General features: G+C 52.9%; 1 protein-coding gene across 8 annotated transcripts in view; it reads left to right on the top strand.

Annotated features, from left to right (window-relative positions):
* Positions 1-17,821, top strand: part of DYSF (dysferlin) — an 83,213-nt gene extending 65,392 nt beyond the window's left edge. For all 8 annotated transcript variants that reach the window (XM_066185128.1, XM_066185129.1, XM_066185126.1 and 5 more), the window contains 9 exons: positions 994-1,133; positions 1,976-2,064; positions 2,273-2,368; positions 4,548-4,689; positions 12,339-12,438; positions 12,704-12,882; positions 13,687-13,796; positions 15,335-15,482; positions 17,683-17,821. In XM_066185128.1, the coding sequence (XP_066041225.1) occupies positions 994-1,133; positions 1,976-2,064; positions 2,273-2,368; positions 4,548-4,689; positions 12,339-12,438; positions 12,704-12,882; positions 13,687-13,796; positions 15,335-15,482; positions 17,683-17,721 (1,043 nt within the window). In that variant the 3' untranslated portion in view covers positions 17,722-17,821. The remainder of the gene's footprint in view (positions 1-993; positions 1,134-1,975; positions 2,065-2,272; positions 2,369-4,547; positions 4,690-12,338; positions 12,439-12,703; positions 12,883-13,686; positions 13,797-15,334; positions 15,483-17,682) is intronic.
* Positions 17,822-18,774: the final 953 nt, after the last annotated feature.

Below are 18,774 nucleotides of genomic sequence, written 5' to 3'. Positions count from 1 at the left end.
GATGATGGATGATGGATGGATGATGGATGGATGATGGATGGATGATGGATGATGGATGGATGATGGATGGATGATGGATGGATGATGGATGGATGATGGATGATGGATGATGGATGGATGATGGATGGATGATGGATGGATGATGGATGGATGATGGATGGATGATGGATGATGGAGGATGGATGATGAATGAGAAGAAAAGGAAGGAATGTCCGTTTTTGAGGAATCTGGGCCCATTCGTGGCGGGATCAGGGGCTGATGTGGAGCAGGTGAGGAGGAGGAGATAATTCCAGGGCCACAAATATCCTGGTGGGACTGGAGCAGGGACTTGGACCAGAGTAGGAACTTGGAAATTTACAAATTTGCCCTAAAATTTAGGAATTTGTTCCCGTTTTCTGCCTCCCTCGGAATATCTGAGAATTCCACAAACTTGGAATTCTCATGGACTCTCATTCTCTCTCTTGGAATCGGATCCTGCTGGCCTGGAGGGACCACCATGGCTCTCCAGGCTGTGCTGGGGGTGTCTCCATGTCCTTCCTCCTCCTCCCATTCCCATCTTTCACCCCAAATCCCGCAGAGAAGAAACGGGATCCCACCGGGACCTCATTCCTGCCTGCCCAGCTGGAGATCCTGGATGACTTTAAACTCTGGGATAAACTCTTGGCAGTGGGGACATCGGCAAAGGGTTGATGGGAATCCCGATTTCCGGGACTTTAGGAGAGCTGGATCCAGCAGTGGGATCAATCATTGGATTCTCTTTTCCGTGGGATCCAAGTGGATCCTCGCACTCTTTCCCTGGCTCTGATTTGTGGGGCGGTTGCACGAGGGTCTCCGTGGGTTTTCCCACTGGGAACGGTTTATCCCTGATCCCAGGAGGGTTTGCGGCCGTGGATTCGGGAACGGAGGCCGTGCCGCTCCAGCTCTTCCAGCCCAAAATCCATCCCTGTGGGATTCATTGGGGTTTTTTTTTTTTTATTTTCCCCCCTGTGGCAGAGGATGGAAAAGCCCCGAATCCGCACCTGGGGCCGGCGGAGGAGCGGCTGGCCCTGGCCGCCCTCCGGAAACAGGGATTGGTTCCGGAGCACGTGGAGACCCGGCGCCTCTTCAGCCCCCTCCAGCCCGACATCGAGCAGGTGGGCCCTGGAATGTCTCGGGATGAGCCCGGGAGCGGCATTGCCTGGTCCAGCCCTGGCCAGGGGGAGAATCCCGCTGGGAATGTCTGCCCTGGGATACGGGGGGGTTGTTCCCCGGGGTGGTCGTTCCCTTTCGGCATATTCTCCCGGTTTTTGAATTTGATTTGATTGAATTGAATTGAATTCATTTGATTTCCGTTTTCGTTCAGTTTTTTATTTTACGGTTTTTGGTTTAAAAGTCCCACTCAGGATTCTTCTCCCGGAATCCCGGGATCATGGAGGTTGGAGAAGCCCTCCGAGGTCCTCAAGTCCCCATCCCCACCTTGGCACCGAGGGCCACATCCAGGAATTCCTTGGACACCTCCAGGGATGGGGGTTCCCAACCTCCCTGCGCACTTCCAGTGCTTCCCAAGGCTTTCCAGGAGGAAATTCCTGCTGCTGTCCACCCCGAGCCTCCCCTGGCCCAGCCTGAGGCCGTTCCCTCTTTTCCTGTTATTCCTTGGGAGCAGATCCCAACTCCCACCTGCTTCCAGCCTTTCAGGGATTTGTGGAGAGCCTGAAGTTCCCCCGGATCCCTGTTTTTTTTTTCCGGGATGAGCCCCTTTCCCAGCTCCCTCGGCTTTTCCTGGTGCTCCAGCCCCTTTCCCAGCTCCCTCAGCAGCTCCTCGGGATTTACATCCGTCAACGCATTCCCGCCTATCCCTAAAATAATTTTCGAATAACCTTTAATGCCACTTTTCCATGGAGGAATCCTCCCGGCCCGCCCAAGGATCGCAGATCTCCCGGGGGGATGTTCCCGTTTGGAATCTCCCGAAGTTTCAGGGCTCTGTTTTCCCACGCAGGGAAAGCTCCAGATGTGGGTGGATCTGTTCCCCAAATCCCTGGGACATCCCGGCCCCCCTTTCAACGTCACTCCGCGCAAAGCCAAGAGGTAACTTCCCATTTTTTTTTTTGGGAAAAGAGCTGGGAATGCTCGGAAGCCTCAGGTGGGGATGGATTCACTCGGCTGGATGAGGGGAAAAATGTGGGATCACCTCCGGGGAAACGGCTCCAGCAGGGAAATCCGTCAGTGGGGCAGCCAGGCTTCCAGCTGGATGAGTTTTCCACCTTCTCACGGTTTTATTCCCGGGATTTTCCAGGTTCTACCTGCGCTGCATCATCTGGAACACCAAGGACGTGATCCTGGACGACCTCAGCATCACCGGCGAGAAGATGAGCGACATCTACGTCAAAGGGTGAGTGTCCCGCTCCGGAGTCTCGCGGATTATTCCGGATTTTTCCGGAGGCGCAGGAGCAGCAGGGAAGGAATTCGGGTGGTCCTTGGATTGGGAGTTGCTGGGATAGACCTGGATCCTGCTGGGATGGAGGGACCATCGCGGCTCTCCGGTTATGGATCCATGAATTCCCAGCTGTGGGGTCACATCTCCAACTGTGGATCCACAATTCTCCAGCCGTGGGTCCACAAGTCTCCATCTGCGGATCCATGCTTTTCCAACTATGGATCCACACCTCTCCAGCCATGGATCCATGAACCTCCAGCCATGGATCCATGAATCTCCAGCCATGGATCCACCTCTCTCCAACTATGGATCCACACCTTTCCAGCTATGGATCCATGAATTTCCATCTATGGATCCACACCTCTTCAGCCATGGATCCACACCTTTCCAGCTATGGATCCATGAATTTCCAGCTATGGATCCATGAATTTCCAGCTATGGATCCACATCTCTCCAACTATGGATCCATGAATTTCCATCCATGGATCCACATCTTTCCAGCTATGGATCCATGAATTTCCAGCTATGGATCCACACCTTTCCAGCTATGGATCCATGAATTTCCATCCATGGATCCACACCTCTCCAGCTATGGATCCATGAATTTCCAACTATGGATCCACACCTCTCCAGCCATGGATCCACACCTCTCCATCCCTAGATCCAGCTTTCTGGAAGACACGTCTCTCCTGAGCCTTTCCCTTCGGATCTCTGGGATGATCCCATGCCAACATTTTTCCTTGGATTACCCGGATGTTCCCACGGTGGGATCAGATGTGGGAGCAGCCCGGCCGTGGGGAGAGGAGCTCGCTGTCTGCTCATTCCCAGGTCCTCTCCCAGAATTTTTCCATGCTCACTGATTGGATTATTTGCCTGGCTGATTTCTTCGGAATTCCCTTTATTCCTGGAAACAGCTCCTCTGGCACATTCCCATCCCATCCCATCCCATCCCATCCCATCCCATCCCATCCCATCCCATCCCATCCCATCCCATCCCAGGATTTATCCTGTGTCAAGGAGTGCAATCCCAGCCAAGGGAATTCCTTTTTTTCGGGATTTACAGGCAGGAAGAGGCGGGATTTGGGAACAGACTGTAAATCCCTGGTTTACAATCCCGATTTTCCCCCCCCCGTAAATCCAGAATTCCGTGTGGTTTTCCTGGAATTCCCATCAAGTCCGTTGTTATCAGCTCCAGCTGAGCTGTTCCGTGTCTTTTGGGGCTCCTGAAAAGTTGTGCTGCTGGAAAAGTGGGAACATCCAGGGATTGCCGAGATCCCTTTCCCGATTTTTAGCATCCAAGAGAATCCTGCGAGGTCTGGAATGAGTAAAACCTTGCTCAGCTTCCAGATCTTCCATCCCAAAGGAAAATCATCCTGAGAAATTCTCTTGGGAAGGGATGAAATGATCCTTTTTGTGCCTAAGGATATTCCCTGTGGATCGGGAATCCAGTGGGGACCGTTCCCTCCATCCACTGCGGCCTCTGGAACAGGGACTGGAACCCGCCTATCCAAAATTGGATATTGGGGAAAAGTTTTTTATGGAAAAAGTGTCAAGCAGTGGAAAAGGACTCCCAAGAAGTGATGGACAGGCTGGGAGAGCTGGGAATGTTCCCCCGGGGAAGGGAAAAATCCCGGGAATGCTCAGAGTGCCCAAAGGGGCTCCAGGAGAGCTGGAGAGGGGCTGGGGCCAAGGCCTGGAGGGACAGGACACAGGGAATGGCTTCCCACTGGGAAAGGGGACATTGGGCTGGGATCTTGGGCAGCAATTCCTGGGAATGGAATTCCCAGATTCCCAGGGGCTGCCCCTGGATCCCTGGGAATGCCCAAGGCCAGCTTGGATCCACCTGGGATGGTGGGAGGTGTCCTTGCCCGTGGCAGGTATGGAACGGGATGATCCTTAATATCTTTCCCACCCAAACCATTCCATGATCCCGGAATTCTGGAGGTTCTACCCTCAGCACCGACTGATCTCCCAGCTCTGGGACTGCCGCCTTCCCTCTCCCATCTCCAGCTTTTCCCTCCCCCCTGCAGCCACCGGGATGAGGAGCATTCCCTTTCCCACTCCTGGATGTCGCTGCGACGTTGAGCGAGATCCCAAATCCCGATTTTCCACGGGCTCCGCTTGTCCCTGGCAGGTGGCTGGTGGGACACGAGGAGAACAAGCAGAAGACGGACGTCCACTACAGATCCATGGGCGGAGAAGGGAATTTCAACTGGAGGTTCGTCTTCCCCTTCGATTATCTCCCGGCGGAGCAGATGTGCCACGTGGCCAAGAAGGTGAGCGCTCCCGGGTGGAATTGCTGCCCCCCTGGGGGAATTCGGGTGGAAAAGGGATTTTGGACCTTCACGAGCTGAGCTGTGCTAAGCTCGGCCTTCCTGCGGCGTTGACGGCGAAATTTTTTGGGAATTTTGTTCAAAATTCCGTGTTTGGAAGCAAAACGGGGTCGGGGATTAGAGGTGAGATTTTTTGGTTTTTTTGGAGGCGCTGATCCCTCCGGGAAGGATTCATCCAGGCTGGAGCAGGAAAAAATATTGGAGCGAGTGTCCAAAATGCTCTCGGAGAACAGGGATATTCCAAAGCCGGAGAGAGGGGTGGTTTTTTGGGAATCTCTGTTTTCCAGCATGGAATAACGGGCGTCGTGCCGTGCCAAAACTTCCCAAAAAAGGCTAAAAATGGGGAAGAGGAAGGAGCCGCCTCCAAATTCCTGCTGGGAACATGGGCTGGGATGTGCCGTTGGAAGAAAATCTTTGGATTCGGGGAGAGGATTGGATCGGGAATTGGAGTGGATGGGGATTTTTTTGGGTGGGATTTTGATCCCCTCGTTCCTGCAGCTGTTCCTGGCGTGGAATTCATGGGAATCGCAGGGATGGAAGGAAACGGGAATGGGGGTTGGGATGGGCGCGTGGAATAACGCGGGGAAAAGCTGGACGATGGAAAAGATGGGAATAATGGGAACGAGGGAACATTTGACGCCAAAGGAGAGAGGAGATCAATTAATTTAAATTCCCTTCACCTGGAGATTCAAAGGACTCAGAGGAATAATCCAATGGGAGGTTCCCTATCCATGGCGGGGGTGGACGGAACTGGATCATCTTCAAGGTCCCTTCCAGCCCCAAACCATTCCGCGATTCCGTGATTTTTTTGGCTCTTTGTGGTCTGTGGACAACAGGGAAAACCCTCGAATTTGGGACGGCAGCAGGAATTTCCTCATGGAAAGGGCGCTCGGGCCTTGCAAGTGCCCGGGGAGGTTTGGAATCCCCATCCCTGGAGGTGCCCAAGGAATTCCTGGATGTGGCACTCGGCGCCAAGGTGGGGATGGATCCCAGGGCGATCCTGGAGGGTTTTCCGACCTCGGTGATCCATGATCCCATGGTCCCTGCTCCCTGCTGTAGCTCAGCCTCGGTGTTCATGGAATATGAGGTGCCCAAAGGTTCCTGCTTGCAGTGGGATCATCCCTGAAACCCAGTGGGATCCCAAAAAATCCCCCTGGGATCTGCAAAACCCCCAGGATCCCTGAAATCCACGGTGATCCCCAAAAATCCCCCTGGGGTCCCTGAAACCCATCGTGATCCCCAAAAATCCCCTGGAGATCCCTGAAACCCATCGTGATCCCCAAAATCCCCCTGGGATCCCTGAAACCCACCGTGATCCCCAAAAATCCCCTGGGGATCCCTGAATTTCGCTGGGATCCCCAAAAATCCCCCTGGGATCCTTGAAATCCACTGGGATGCCCCAAAATCCCCTGGGATCTGCTAAACTCCTGGGGATCCCTGAAACCCACTGGGATCCCCCAAAAATTCCCTGGAGATCCCTGAATTTCACTGGGATCCCCAAAAACCCCCCTGGGATCTGCTAAACTCCCGGCGATCCCCCAGAATTCCCTGGGACCTGCAAAACCCCCAGGATTCCTGAAACCCATCGGGATCCCCAAAAATGCCCTGGGATCCACGAAACCCCTGAGATTCCTGATACCCACCAGGATCCCCCAAAATTCTTTGGATCCCCCCAAAAAATCCCCTGGGATCCCTGAAACCCGCTGTGATCCCCCAAATATTCCATGGGATCCACGAAACCCCTGAGATTCCTGAAACCCACCAGGATCTCTCCCCCCCCAAAAAAATTCCCTCAAACCCCACCAAGATCCGATTTTTTTTTTTTTTTCCTGATTTTCCACGGAAGCAGCGCCTCGGCCGGCAAAGTGCCGAGCGAATCCCGCCCCCCCCCCAAAATTCCCAGACAACAATTCCCAAAAGCTTCCGAAGCCTTTCCCGGTGCAGTGCCGATGATTGACAGCCTCCCAGCCGGGGCTCATTTCACGCTTCGTATCCCACCAAATCCCGAGGACGGGGTGTAGCACATCCAATTATCCCGCTCGGAAAAAAACAAACCAAACCAAAACCAAACCACCAGCAAGCCCCGTCCGTAAAAAACCCGCCTTTTAAGCAAATCCATCCCGCTGGGCCGATCTGGAAGTTTTTTTTTTTTCCCCACCACATGGCTGGATCCGAAAATAAACACCTTGTAAAAGCTCTCGGTAAAGGCCGGAATAACGAAGGGAAAAGCCGGGCGGGGCGTTCCTGGCCCCGGGAATTTTTTATTTGGTTGTTTTTTTTTTTTTTTTTTGGGATCTGGCCGTGTGCTGTTTGAACTCCGCCTCGGTTCTTGCGGCCGTAAAAAAAAAAAATAAGGAAAAAAAATCCCGGCGCTGGAAAGGTGGAATTCCGATCCAAAGGTTGGGAGAGACTGTGGGGAGTTGGGAGTTGCTCGAAAGCACCTGTGCCCAACCGGGGCCGGGAGGGAAAGAGTTTTCCGGTGGTTTTCCTTCGTTTGCTCCGTGCTGGAGATCCCGGGAGTGTGGGCCGGGTGGATTAGGAATCACGGAATTACGGAATGGTTTGGGTGGGGAGGGAGGTGAAAGCTCATCCAGGGATGAATTCCTCTATCCCAGGTGGATCCAAGTCCTGTCCAGGCTGGTCTTGGGCATTCCCAGGGATCCAGGGAAATCTGGGAATTCCAGCCCAGGCAGGAATTGCTGATTCCCAAGATCCCAGCCCAATGTCCCCTTTCCCAGTGGGAAGCCATTCCCTGTGTCCTGTCCCTCCAGGCCTTGGCCCCAGCCCCTCTCCAGCTCTCCTGGAGCCCCTCTGGGGACTCTGAGCATTCCCGGGATTTTTCCCTTCCCATTCCAACAATCCCAACTTTCCCATCCTTTCCCAAAACAGAGCTGCTTCGTCCCTCTCACCATCCTGGTGCCTCCTCTGGATCGCTCCAAGAGCTCCAGGTCCTTCCCATGCTGGGAATTCCAGAGCTGGAATTCCTCCAGCTGGGAGCTCCATGCGTCATCCCAACTCCGGTTCCAATTATTCTCCCCCCCCCAAAAAACCGAGGATAAGAGGGTGTCCATGAGTTTTTGGTCTGATGTGAACACCTGGGGTGGCTGGGAGACTGGAAATCCATGGAAAATCCAGGGAAAATCCAGGGAAACCCCGGTGCCACTCTTATTCCTGCTTTTCTGAACCTTCCGACCACTTTGGGATGGTTTTCCATAACTTTCCTGGCTGGATTCATGTTATAAAGATTTTTCTTCTCCTTCTGGGGGAGGAATTTCTCCCAATTCCAGCTTCTAAAATATTTCCACGGAAGACAAATATTCCCATCTTTAGGACAGCTCTCCTGGGAACACGGAAATGCTTTTCTAACACTTTCCTCAGCATTCCTTTGGAATTTCCATCCCTTTTCCTGCTTTTTTTTTTTTTTTTTTTTTTTTTTGGGTGCCCTCTTTCTCTCCAAGCCCTGGATAAGTCAATCCCTGTGGGCTGCGTGGGAGGAGCACATTCCCAGGTTTTCGAGTCCTGCAGGAAAGCGAGAAAATCCTGGAATGATTTAGGGGTGGGAAAGACGTCTAAGGCACTGAGCACATCCCCAAGTTCCGCATCCAGAGGGATTTCAAATCATTCCAGGGATGGACATTCCATCGTTTCCCTGGGCAGCCTCTGCAGGGCTGGGCAAGCCTTTCCACGGAGGCGTTTTCCACGGATTCCAACCTAAACGGGAAGTTGAAAAGAGGGAACGGCCTCAGGAGAAGCTCAGGGTGGACAGCAGCAGGAATTTCCCCATGGAAAGGGCGCTCGGGCCTTGGAAGTGCCCGGGGAGGTTTGGAATCCCCATCCCTGGAGGTGTCCTGGGAATTCCCGGATGTGGGACTCAGCGCCAAGGTGGGGATGGATCCCAGCTCGGACTCGATGATCCTGGAGGGATTTTCCAACCTCGGGGATTCTGTGACATCCAAGCGGAGTCTCCTGCCTGTCCAGGACTCCCAAATTCCTGCGGGATGAGGCTCAAACCAGACTTTCCGGGATCAAACTTCTCCTTCCCAAAAATCCCATTTCCTCCTTTGTATTCCGGAGCTCATTCCCAATCCAGGAGAAACGCAGCCCTGTCAACTTTCCCGGGAATCGGAGCTGATTTTTTTTCCCCCCTGACTTCCCTGCCGCTTTCTCCACACGACCCCATAAAACATTCCCGAGCCTCCCCTCGCTTGGAAAACAAACCCCCGGACCAGAATTCCGGCCTTTTTTCCCCCCCCCACGGCTCGGACAAGGCCGGGATATAAATTTCCTGCTCCGGGTTGTTTTTACAGGGAATGTTCGGAGCTCAATTTCATCACGGACGTGAATTTCACGCCGCAGTGAAAGGGACCCAGAAACTTCCCTCGGCATCAAATTCCCCCTTCCCAGATCCCTGTTCCTTTTCCCGCTTTTCCAACGGGGTCCTGGGCTGCCAGGGCTCGGAGCAGGGAGGTTTTGTCTCCGGCCAAATGATATTTTCCGGTGCTTTTCCATAAAAAACAAAAAAAAATTGGGAATTTGGAGAAAAGGAGCATTGAATTCCCACCTGGAAAAGGGCTGAACCCCACCCGAGTTATCCCTGGAATTCCGGGATGTTGTTCTGAAGGATTGGAATGCAAAAAAAGGGGAATTTGGAGAGATGGAGCGTTGAATTCCCACCTGGAAAAGGGTTGAACCCCACCCGAGTTGTCCCCGGAATTCCGGGATGTTGTTCCGAGGGATCGGGGTGCCGAGGGTGCGGAGCCAAGGTTTCGTTCCCGTTTTCCTTGGACGTTGCTGTGGGAAGGTGGGATCCCAAAGTCTGTTGGGTTTGCCGGCAGATTTCCAGTTTTCCGGTCCGCTGGGTTTCCCAGTTCCACGGAATCATGGAATGGTTTGGGATGGGAAGGACCTTTAAGCCCATCCAGGGACAAATTCCACCCTGCCAGGTGGATCCGAGCCCTGTCGAACCTCGGACGCTTCCAGGGGTGGGACAAGCACGGCAAATCTGGGAATTCCATCCCATCTCCTCTCCACCCTCACTGCCAGGAATTCCTTCCCAAAATCCCGTCCGACTTGGGGTCATCTCCCGCTTATCCCAACTGCATCCGTGTCCCCCGGAATAACGAAGCTGAAGGAAAAGTTGGATGGGAGGAGCTGGGATGGAATTCCCAGATTTTCCGAGGTTGTCCCACCCCTGGAAGTGTCCGAGGTTGGGCGGGGCTTGGATCCACCTGGAATTTGTCCCTGGATGGGCTTTAAGGTCCTTCTCGGATGGGATGGGGCAATGAAAAATTCCAGCAAATCCTTGGGAAAAGTTGCGTCAAGCCAGAAGAGTTTTCCAATGGTTCTCCGTTGGGAATTCCAGTCCACGGAATGCGGGAATGATGGGATGAACCCCTGAGCCAGGGATTCTCTGGGGAGAAGAGGCACCTGGAGGACACAGAGCTCGTGGAATTTTCCTTTCCGGGGAATATTCCAGCCGGGAAATGAGATGGTCTCGAGGGTCCCTTCCAGCCCCAAACCAGTCCGGAATTCCATTTATTCCCCTTTTTCCAAGCCAGGCTTAGATGGGCACCTGGATTCCTCCAGAAAGGGACAATCCAAAGGAACTCGTGGTGTCCACCTTGGAGATGGATTTTCCATCACCTCGGAATTTTCCAGCCCCTCCCTGAGGTCATCCCAACTTTCTTATCCGTGGATCCCCGGCTCCTGGATCCCTGCGGATCCCTTCCTTCCTCAGTTTCTGGGAAAGGGAAGAATCGCCATCAACTCTTCCCCCCTTTTTTTTTTTTAGGAGTTTGAATTTAAAATGGCTGGAAAAGCTGGGAAAAAAAAAATCCCCCTGGATAAACATTCCCCTGGATAAACATCCATCCCAACCCGCTGCGGCCGGCAGAGGGGAGAGAGGGAATTTTCCGCGGGCTTCGTTCGGGATTTCCGGATGATCCGATATCTCAAACGCGTCCATCAAATGCTCCAGTGCAAAATTCCTGGCAGGTTTTCCCGCAGCGGGGCAGGGAACGGAGGGGAATGGAAACAGAACCATCCAGGGGGGTCTCGGAAAGCGAATCCGACGGGATTGGAGTGCCCGCGGGCTCCCGGCAGGAATATTTATGTTCCTATGGAATGTTTTCCCTCTTTTTTTCACAATTGAAGATTGGACGGGATAACCAATCCGAGTCTCGGGGTTGAATTTACGGAGCGACGGATGAATGACGCTGGAGTTTCCCGGTTTTAATGGAATCCCGCCGTTTCTGACGCTTCCAGGAGGAATTGCTGCTGGGACAACCCTCGGAGGGCTGTCGGGAATCCCGCTGGGGTTTTCCTCCTCTTTGCTGGAGCCGGGAGTAACAATCCCAACCATCCCTCAGCTTTGGGTGGGATTTCGAAATTTCTCCTTCATCCCAGCGGTTCTTTTTCGGACGTCAGGAAGGAATTTGTTTAAATGGAAAGGATGGTCAGGCTCGGGAAGTGCCCAGGGAGGTTTGGAGTCTCCATCCCTGGAGGTGTCCGAGGAATTCCTGGATGCTGAGGTGGGCAAAGCTTGGACTCACTGATCCCACTTTTCCAGCCTCGAGGATTCTGGGATTCTTTGTCCTAAATCCCGGTGGTGTTAGATCCATGTTGGAAAAAAAAATTCCTGGTTTCACACACGGCAATAGCGACACAGCCGAATGCTCCTTATGCTGGGGTGCAGAACTAATGGATAACTTGGGAATGTTCCCCTGGAGAAGGGGAAAATCCCGGGAATGCTCAGAGTCCCCAAAGGGGCTCCAGGAGAGCTGGAGAGGGGCTGGGGCCAAGGCCTGGAGGGACAGGACACAGGGAATGGCTTCCCACTGGGAAAGGGGACATTGGGCTGGGATCTTGGGAATTAGCAATTCCTGCCTGGGAGGGTGGGCAGGGGCTGGGCTGGAATTCCCAGATTTCCCTGGATCCCTGGGAATGCCCAAGGCCATTGGGGTTCGGAGCAGCCTGTGTGATATTCCTGGGATTCCAGGGAATCTTCCTTTCCACGTCCATGTTCCGTGAATAAATCCAGGAGCCTGAGCTGGCACTGGATGCTCTCTGGTTGTCCCACTGCCTGTGGCAGAGCTGGGAGCAGCCGGGATCCACGGCGGATCCAGAAGGGAAGTGGAGCCTTGGGAATTCTCTGCCAGAGGTCCTGATTCAATCCCGTAATTTTTCCGTGAATTAAGAGTTGGGCGAAGTTTGGCAGCGCCGGCACTCAACGCTCGTTGCTCTCTTCGCCTTGGAAAGTTGCCCTCACTGGAATTGTGGGAATTTCTGTCGCTCCTAAGGATCCTGTGTGGGATCCCGGGGAGCCTTTGCCTAAATTGACTTGAATTAAATTAAATTATTTAAATTAAATTAAGGACATTAATTTGATTCATTAAATCAAGGCGTAAATTGTTGCCAACGCCTTCCAGAAGCATCTTGGGTTTTCCCACTGATTATCCTCATCCAAGGGTTTTCCAGTGCTCCTGCAGATCCAGAGCAGGACGCAGCAGGAATTCCAGGATTTCCAGGCTCTGCCCAGTTTTCCCGATGAATCTTTCATTTTCCCGTGGTTTCTCTCCCGGGTGGGATTTTAGGAACACTTCTGGAGCTTGGACAAGACGGAAAACAAGATCCCACCCCAGCTGATCCTCCAGATCTGGGACAACGACAAGTTCTCCTTCGACGACTATTTGGGTAAGTCGGGAATTCTGGGGATGGATTCCCCAAAAAAAAAAAAAAAAAAAGGGAAAAAAAAAGAAAAAATCACCGGCACAGGTTTTCTGTGGATGCTCCATCCCCGGAAGTGTCCGAGACCGGATTGGAGACCCCTGGGACAGTGGAAATTGGGAATTTGGCTTGGGATGGTCGGGGCGGCCCAAACTCCACGGGATCAGGGAACGTTCCACGTTTTCAGCGTTGCCCCGCCCACGTGCCTCACCCGGAACGTTCTCCCCCGCAGGATCCATCCAGATGGATCTCAACAGGATGCCCAAGCCGGCCAAGACGGCGGAAAAATGCTCCTTGGATCTTGTGGGCGATTCCCTGTCCTCCGGCCGCTGCGTGTCCCTCTTCGAGCAGAAGACCGTCAAGGGCTGGTGGCCCTGCGTGGCCGAGCAGGACACGCGGAAGATCCTGGCGGTAAAGTGGCCTCTCCGTGTTTTCCCTCGGAATCCTCCACTCCAATTCCCATCCCTGGGAGCCTCCAAGGCCGGGTTGGATGAGGGTTGGAGCGCCCTGGCATGGCGGAAGGGATTTGAATCCCTTCCCGATCCAAAACCGTTCCAGGATTCCCTGGAAGTTTCATTCAGGGCAAAAAAAAAAAAAAATTTCCCGTTTCCGGCTGGAGATTTTTGTGGATCCAGGTTTTTGTGGATCCGTCTGTGGTTGGCTGGAAGTTTTCCGGAATGCTCAGGTTTTTTTGGGATTTTCACCACGGTTTTTGGAATGCGCCACCGAATTTGGCTCCGCATCACGGCTATTCCCGATGGTCTCGTGTCCTGAGCACCAGGAAAAAAAAAAAAAAATTCCAGCTGTCCCAACGATGATTTTAAAGGATAATTTAAAAATCTGAATTTTAAATCAGCCCCGGAGCTGGCTCCAGGGAAATCGGGAATCAGGGAATAGGGAAAGACGGGACGTGGCATTTAGGGATGATCCGTGACAGCATGGACTTGATCCCAGAGGTTTTTCCAGCCTCAGGGATTCTGGGATTCTGCCCAGATTTGGGTGTCAGTGGGATCCAGGATTTCCTGGGATATTTCCAGTGACAGGTGAGGGATCTCCGGAATCCTGGGATCCTCGTGGCCGTTGTTGGGAGTGGGCTGGTTGTGCCCAAAGGAGATTTTCTTCCCCTCATCCCTGTTTTCCGCCCCTGTTTTCCTCACCTTTCCCCCCGCCCCGTTTTTTCGGGATAATAAATCTGGTTTTGTTTGGCCCATCCAGGGCAAGCTGGAGATGACTTTGGAGATCGTGGCGGAGCAGGAGCACGAGGAGCGTCCGGCCGGGATGGGGCGGGACGAGCCGAACATGAACCCCCGGCTGGAGGATCCCAAGTAAGGACATCCCCAACGGGAAAGGAACCACCAGGGCATGGAATTCCGAAGGTCCCAATGGGAATTCTGGGTTTCCGGCTGCAGGGAACTGGGATGGAACGGGTTTGCAAGTGGGTGGGATCCACTCTGAGCTTGTGGGGACTGGGAGGACCAGTTCCGTGGAACTGGGAAGTTGGTCCGGAGCACTGATCCGGTGGGATTGGGAGACTGGTCTGGACCATGAATCCAGTGGGATTGGGAGACTGGTCTGGATCATCGCTCCTGTGGGATTGGGAGACTGGTCTGGATCATGAATCCAGTGGGATTGGGAGACTGGTCTGGATCATGAATCCAGTGGGACTGGGAGACTGGTCTGGATCATCACTCCAGTGGGATTGGGAGACTGGTCTGGACCATGAATCCAGTGGGATTGGGAGACTGGTCTGGATCATTGCTCCAGTGGGATTGGGAGACTGGTCTGGATCATGAATCCAGTGGGATTGGGAGACTGGTCTGGATCACCAAGGAGGACATTCATGGGATGAATCCAGAAACATGGAAGAGCTGAGAGCAGTGGCATTGGGAGGTTGGTCTGGACCATGAATCCAGTGGGATTGGGAGACTGGTGTGGATCACCAATCCTGTGGGATTTGAAGGCTGGTTGGGACCATGAATCCATTGGGATTTGGGATTCTGGTCTGGAGCACCTAGGAGGACATTGATGGGTGATACCCAGAAGGATGGAGAGCTGACACATTCCAGTGGGATTGGGAAACTGGCCTGGACCACGAATCCAATGGGATTTGGAGTCTGGTCTGGACCATGAATCCAATGGGATTTGGAGTCTGGTCTGGACCACGAATCCAATGGTATTTGGAGTCTGGTCTGGGCCACGAATCCAATGGGATTTGGAGTCTGGTCTGGACCATGAATCCAATGGGATTTGGAGTCTGGCCTGGACCACGAATCCAATGGGATTTGGAGTCTGGTCTGGACCACGAATCCAATGGGATTTGGAGTCTGGTCTGGACCATGAATCCAATGGGATTTGGAGTCTGGCCTGGACCACGAATCCAATGGTATTTGGAGTCTGGTCTGGGCCACGAATCCAATGGGATTTGGAGTCTGGTCTGGGCCACGAATCCAATGGGATTTGGAGTCTGGTCTGGATCATCAATCCATCGGGATTGGGAGTCTGGTCTGGACCACGAATCCAATGGGATTTGGAGTCTGGTCTGGATCATCAATCCATCGGGATTGGGAGTCTGGTCTGGACCACGAATCCAATGGGATTTGGAGTCTGGTCCGGACCATGAATCCAATGGGATTTGGAGTCTGGTCTGGATCATCAATCCATCGGGATTGGGAGACTGGTCTGGACCACGAATCCGTTGGAATTTGGAAGCGGGTCTTGGCCACCCATCCACTGGGATTTGGCAGACTGGTCTGGACCACCAATCCAATAGGATTGGGAGTTTGGTCCCGACCACAAATCCACTGGGATTGGGGATCCGGGAGGACGGAATTCCGAGGTGACCTCCCCTTTCCCTCGGCTCCAGGCGTCCCGAGACCTCCTTCCTGTGGTTCACGTCCCCCTACAAGACCCTCAAGTTCATCCTGTGGCGCCGCTACAAGTGGCTGCTGCTCCTGGCCATCCTCCTCTTCATCCTGCTGCTTTTCCTGGGAATCTTCGTCTACGCCTTCCCGGTACGGAGCGGTTTGGGAGAGGACAGGGATCGGCCGAGGTCTGAGGGATTCAGGGGGGATGGAAAATTCCGGGCTGAGGAGCGCAATGGGTTCAAAAGGGACTTTTTTTTTTGGGATTTGGGATCCTCGTGGGAAAAATATGGAGGGGTTGGAGCATGTCCAGGGATGGGAGGGAGTTGGGAAGGGGGTGGAGCACCAGGAAAAGCTGAGGGAGATGGGAAAGGGGCTCATCCCGGAGAAAAGTGGGATCAGGGAGGACCTTGCGGCTCTCCACAATTCCCTGAAAGTTTGGGAGCCGGGTTGGGATTTGGGATCTGCTCCCAGGGAACGACAGGACATGAGGGAACGGCCTCAAGTTGTTCCAAGGGAATTTCAGGTTGGATACGAAGGAGAATCCCTCGTGGGAAGGGGTGTCCCGCCCTGGAGCAGTGGTGGAGTCCCCATCCGCGGAATTGTTCCAAAAGCAGCCGGATGTGGCGTTTGAGGACGCGGATAACGATGAGCAAGGGCCGGGGCTCTTTTCCAACCTCAACAATTCCATGATGTCAGGAATGGTGGAGATCCCAAAAAAACCCCAAAACCCACGGGAAGATCATTCCTTGGCAACACAAAGTGCCGGCACTGGGACAGATTCCCAAGGTTTTCCGGGATGCGGAGGGAAAAATTCGGGATAGCTTTGCCTGCCTTGATTGCCTTTGGCAAAATTCCATGGATTCCACGCCGGCTGGATTTGACCTCGGAATAAATGAGGGTGGGGCAGGGCTGGAGAAGCCTCCTCCTGCTGGAAAACTCCGCATTCCAGAAAAAATCTTGGCGCGGCTTTGGGAATGCCCCAGGATCTCTTTCCAAAGGGGCAGAGCAGGTGTTGTCCCAGATTTTGTGGGATCATGGGAAAAAAAGGAGCTGTAGGGATACCAGGCCAGGGGTTGGGTGGTGAATCCGTGGGATTTGTGGGAATCCCAGAGGATGGGAAGGAGCAGCAGGATCCAGAGGAGAGGAGGAGGCTCCGGGAAATCAGGGAAAACTGGGAATGCTTCCCACCGGTCAGACACTGGGATGGCGCTGGAGGGAGGGACCAGATTTATTCCAAGGGTTTGGAGAGGTGGGAATTTCTCTTAAAATTTTCTTGGGAAGAGCAACCAAAATCCAGGAATGAGTCTCAGTGCTTGTTAACTTTTCCCAATGATTCCCTCATTCTTCCAATGGTTCCGTTACTTTTCCAACAATTCCCTCTTTTTTTTTTTTTCAACGGTTCCCTCATCTTTCCGTTGACTCCCTCATTTTTCCAATCATTCATTCGTTTTCCCAATCGTTCCCTCATTTCCCCCGTGATTCCCGTGTTTTCTCGGTGATTCCCTTATTCTTCCAAAGATTCCCTCGTTTTTCCAATCATTCCCTCATTTTTTTAACGATTCCCATGTTTTCCAAATGATTCTCTCATTCTTCCAGTGATTTCCTCGTTCTTCCAGCGATTCCCTCATTTTTCCAACGATTCCCTCATTTTTTCCAGTGATTCCCTCATTCTTCCAGTGATTTCCTCATTTTTCCAACGATTCCCTCATTCTTCCAGTGATTCCCCCATTTTTCCAATGATTCCCATGTTTTTCCAATCATTCCCTCATTCCCCCAATGATTCCCCTATTCTTCCAATGATTCCCATGTTTTTCCAATGATTCCCCTATTCCTCCAATGATTCCCTCATTCTTCCAGTGATTCCCTCATTTTTCCAATCATTCCCATGTTTTTCCAATAATTCCCCCAGTTTTCCAATGATTCCCCTATTCCTCCAATGATTCCCTCACACTTCCAGTGATTTCCTCATTTTTCCAATCGTTCCCTCATTTTTCCAATATTTCCCCCTTTTTTCCAATGATTCCCCTATTCCTCCAATGATTCCCTCTTTCTTCCAGTGATCTCCTCATTTTTTCAATCATTCCCTCCTTTTTTCAATCATTCCCTCATTTTTTCCAATCATTCCCTCATTTTTTCCAATCGTCCCCTCATTTTCCCAATGTTTTCCTCCTTTTCCCAGCGATTCCCATGTTTTCCCAACGATCCCTCATCCTTCCGATGATTCTGTTATTTTTCCAATCATTCCCTCGTTCCCCCAATGGTTCCCTTATTCTTCCAGTGATTCCTTCCTTTTTCCAGCCGTTCCCTCCTTTTCCCCAACGATTCCCGTGTTTTTCCCTCCTCCCAGAACTACGCTGCCATGAAACTGGTGAAACCTTTCAACTGAAGCTGCTGCCCTGCGCCTGCCTGGGAATTCTGGGAAGGAATTTTGCCTCCGGAAGCGCAGAAGGAACAACCTCATCCCGGCCTCCAGCTGCTGCCAAAGGCTCCGCTTCCCCTTCGGAATTCCACCCGGGAAAGCGTCACGAAACCAAAGACCTCCCACCAAAATATTCCTGGTTTTCCAGCCTTCCGTGTTCTGTTGGAGTTTTCCTGGTTGGTAAATCCCCAAATCCGGCGAAAATCCCGGGAGGGAGCGGGGAAAGGACCTCTCCATCCGTAAATTGGGAATGTGCAGAGAATCCTCAGGGAAGGATTTGGGATTTGCCGGCCTGAGCCAATCCCACGGATTCCAGGCACTTTCTGGGGCTCTCTCTGATCCAGCCTCGGTTTCCCTTTTCCCCCCGTGTTATCCCGTTTATCTATTGTCAACCTATGGAAAAATGTGTTGGAAAACCGGGATGCCAGGGATGACGCGTCGCTTTCCCGAAGCTGAAACCCCGGGAATGGGAAAGGCCGCGGTGCAAAACCCGGGATTTGGAGCTGGTGCTCCTCCAAATCCCCGTTTCTCTTGGATTCTGAGGCCTTTGCCGTTCCACCATGGAATTCCGGAGCTGGTTTTCCCTTGGAGCTGCTCCACAATCCCACAGGTCTCCCGTTCCAGCTGGGAGAGGAGATCCCAGGAGCAGCTGGGCTTTGATTTCCTCCTCTCCCGCTGTCTTCCTGCCACCTTTTTTTTTTTTTTTTGGGAATTCTTTTTCGTGTCAGGATTTGCAGAATCCCAGAATCCCAGAGGCTGGAAAAGACCTTTGGGATCATCAAATTTCCACCTCGGCACCGAGTGCCACATCCAGGAATTCCTTGGACACCTCCAGGGATGGGGATTCCAAATTTTCCTGGCTAATTCCGAGGCCCGAGCGCCCTTTCCGTGAGGAAATTCCTGCTGCTGTCCACCCCGAGCCTCTCCTGAGGCCGTTCCCTCTTTTCCTGTTATTCCCCGGGATCAGATCCCAACTCCCACCCGGCTCCGAATCTTTCAGGGACTTGTGCCGAGCCACCG

The sequence above is a fragment of the Chamaea fasciata genome, unplaced genomic scaffold (assembly GCF_029207755.1).
Source record: "Chamaea fasciata isolate MVZ Bird 193981 ecotype frontalis unplaced genomic scaffold, bChaFas1.0.hap1 SCAF_6, whole genome shotgun sequence".
Lineage (NCBI taxonomy): Eukaryota > Metazoa > Chordata > Aves > Passeriformes > Sylviidae > Chamaea > Chamaea fasciata.
The sequence above is the reverse complement of the archived record's forward strand: the minus strand, read 5'-3'. Positions and strand labels throughout refer to the sequence as shown.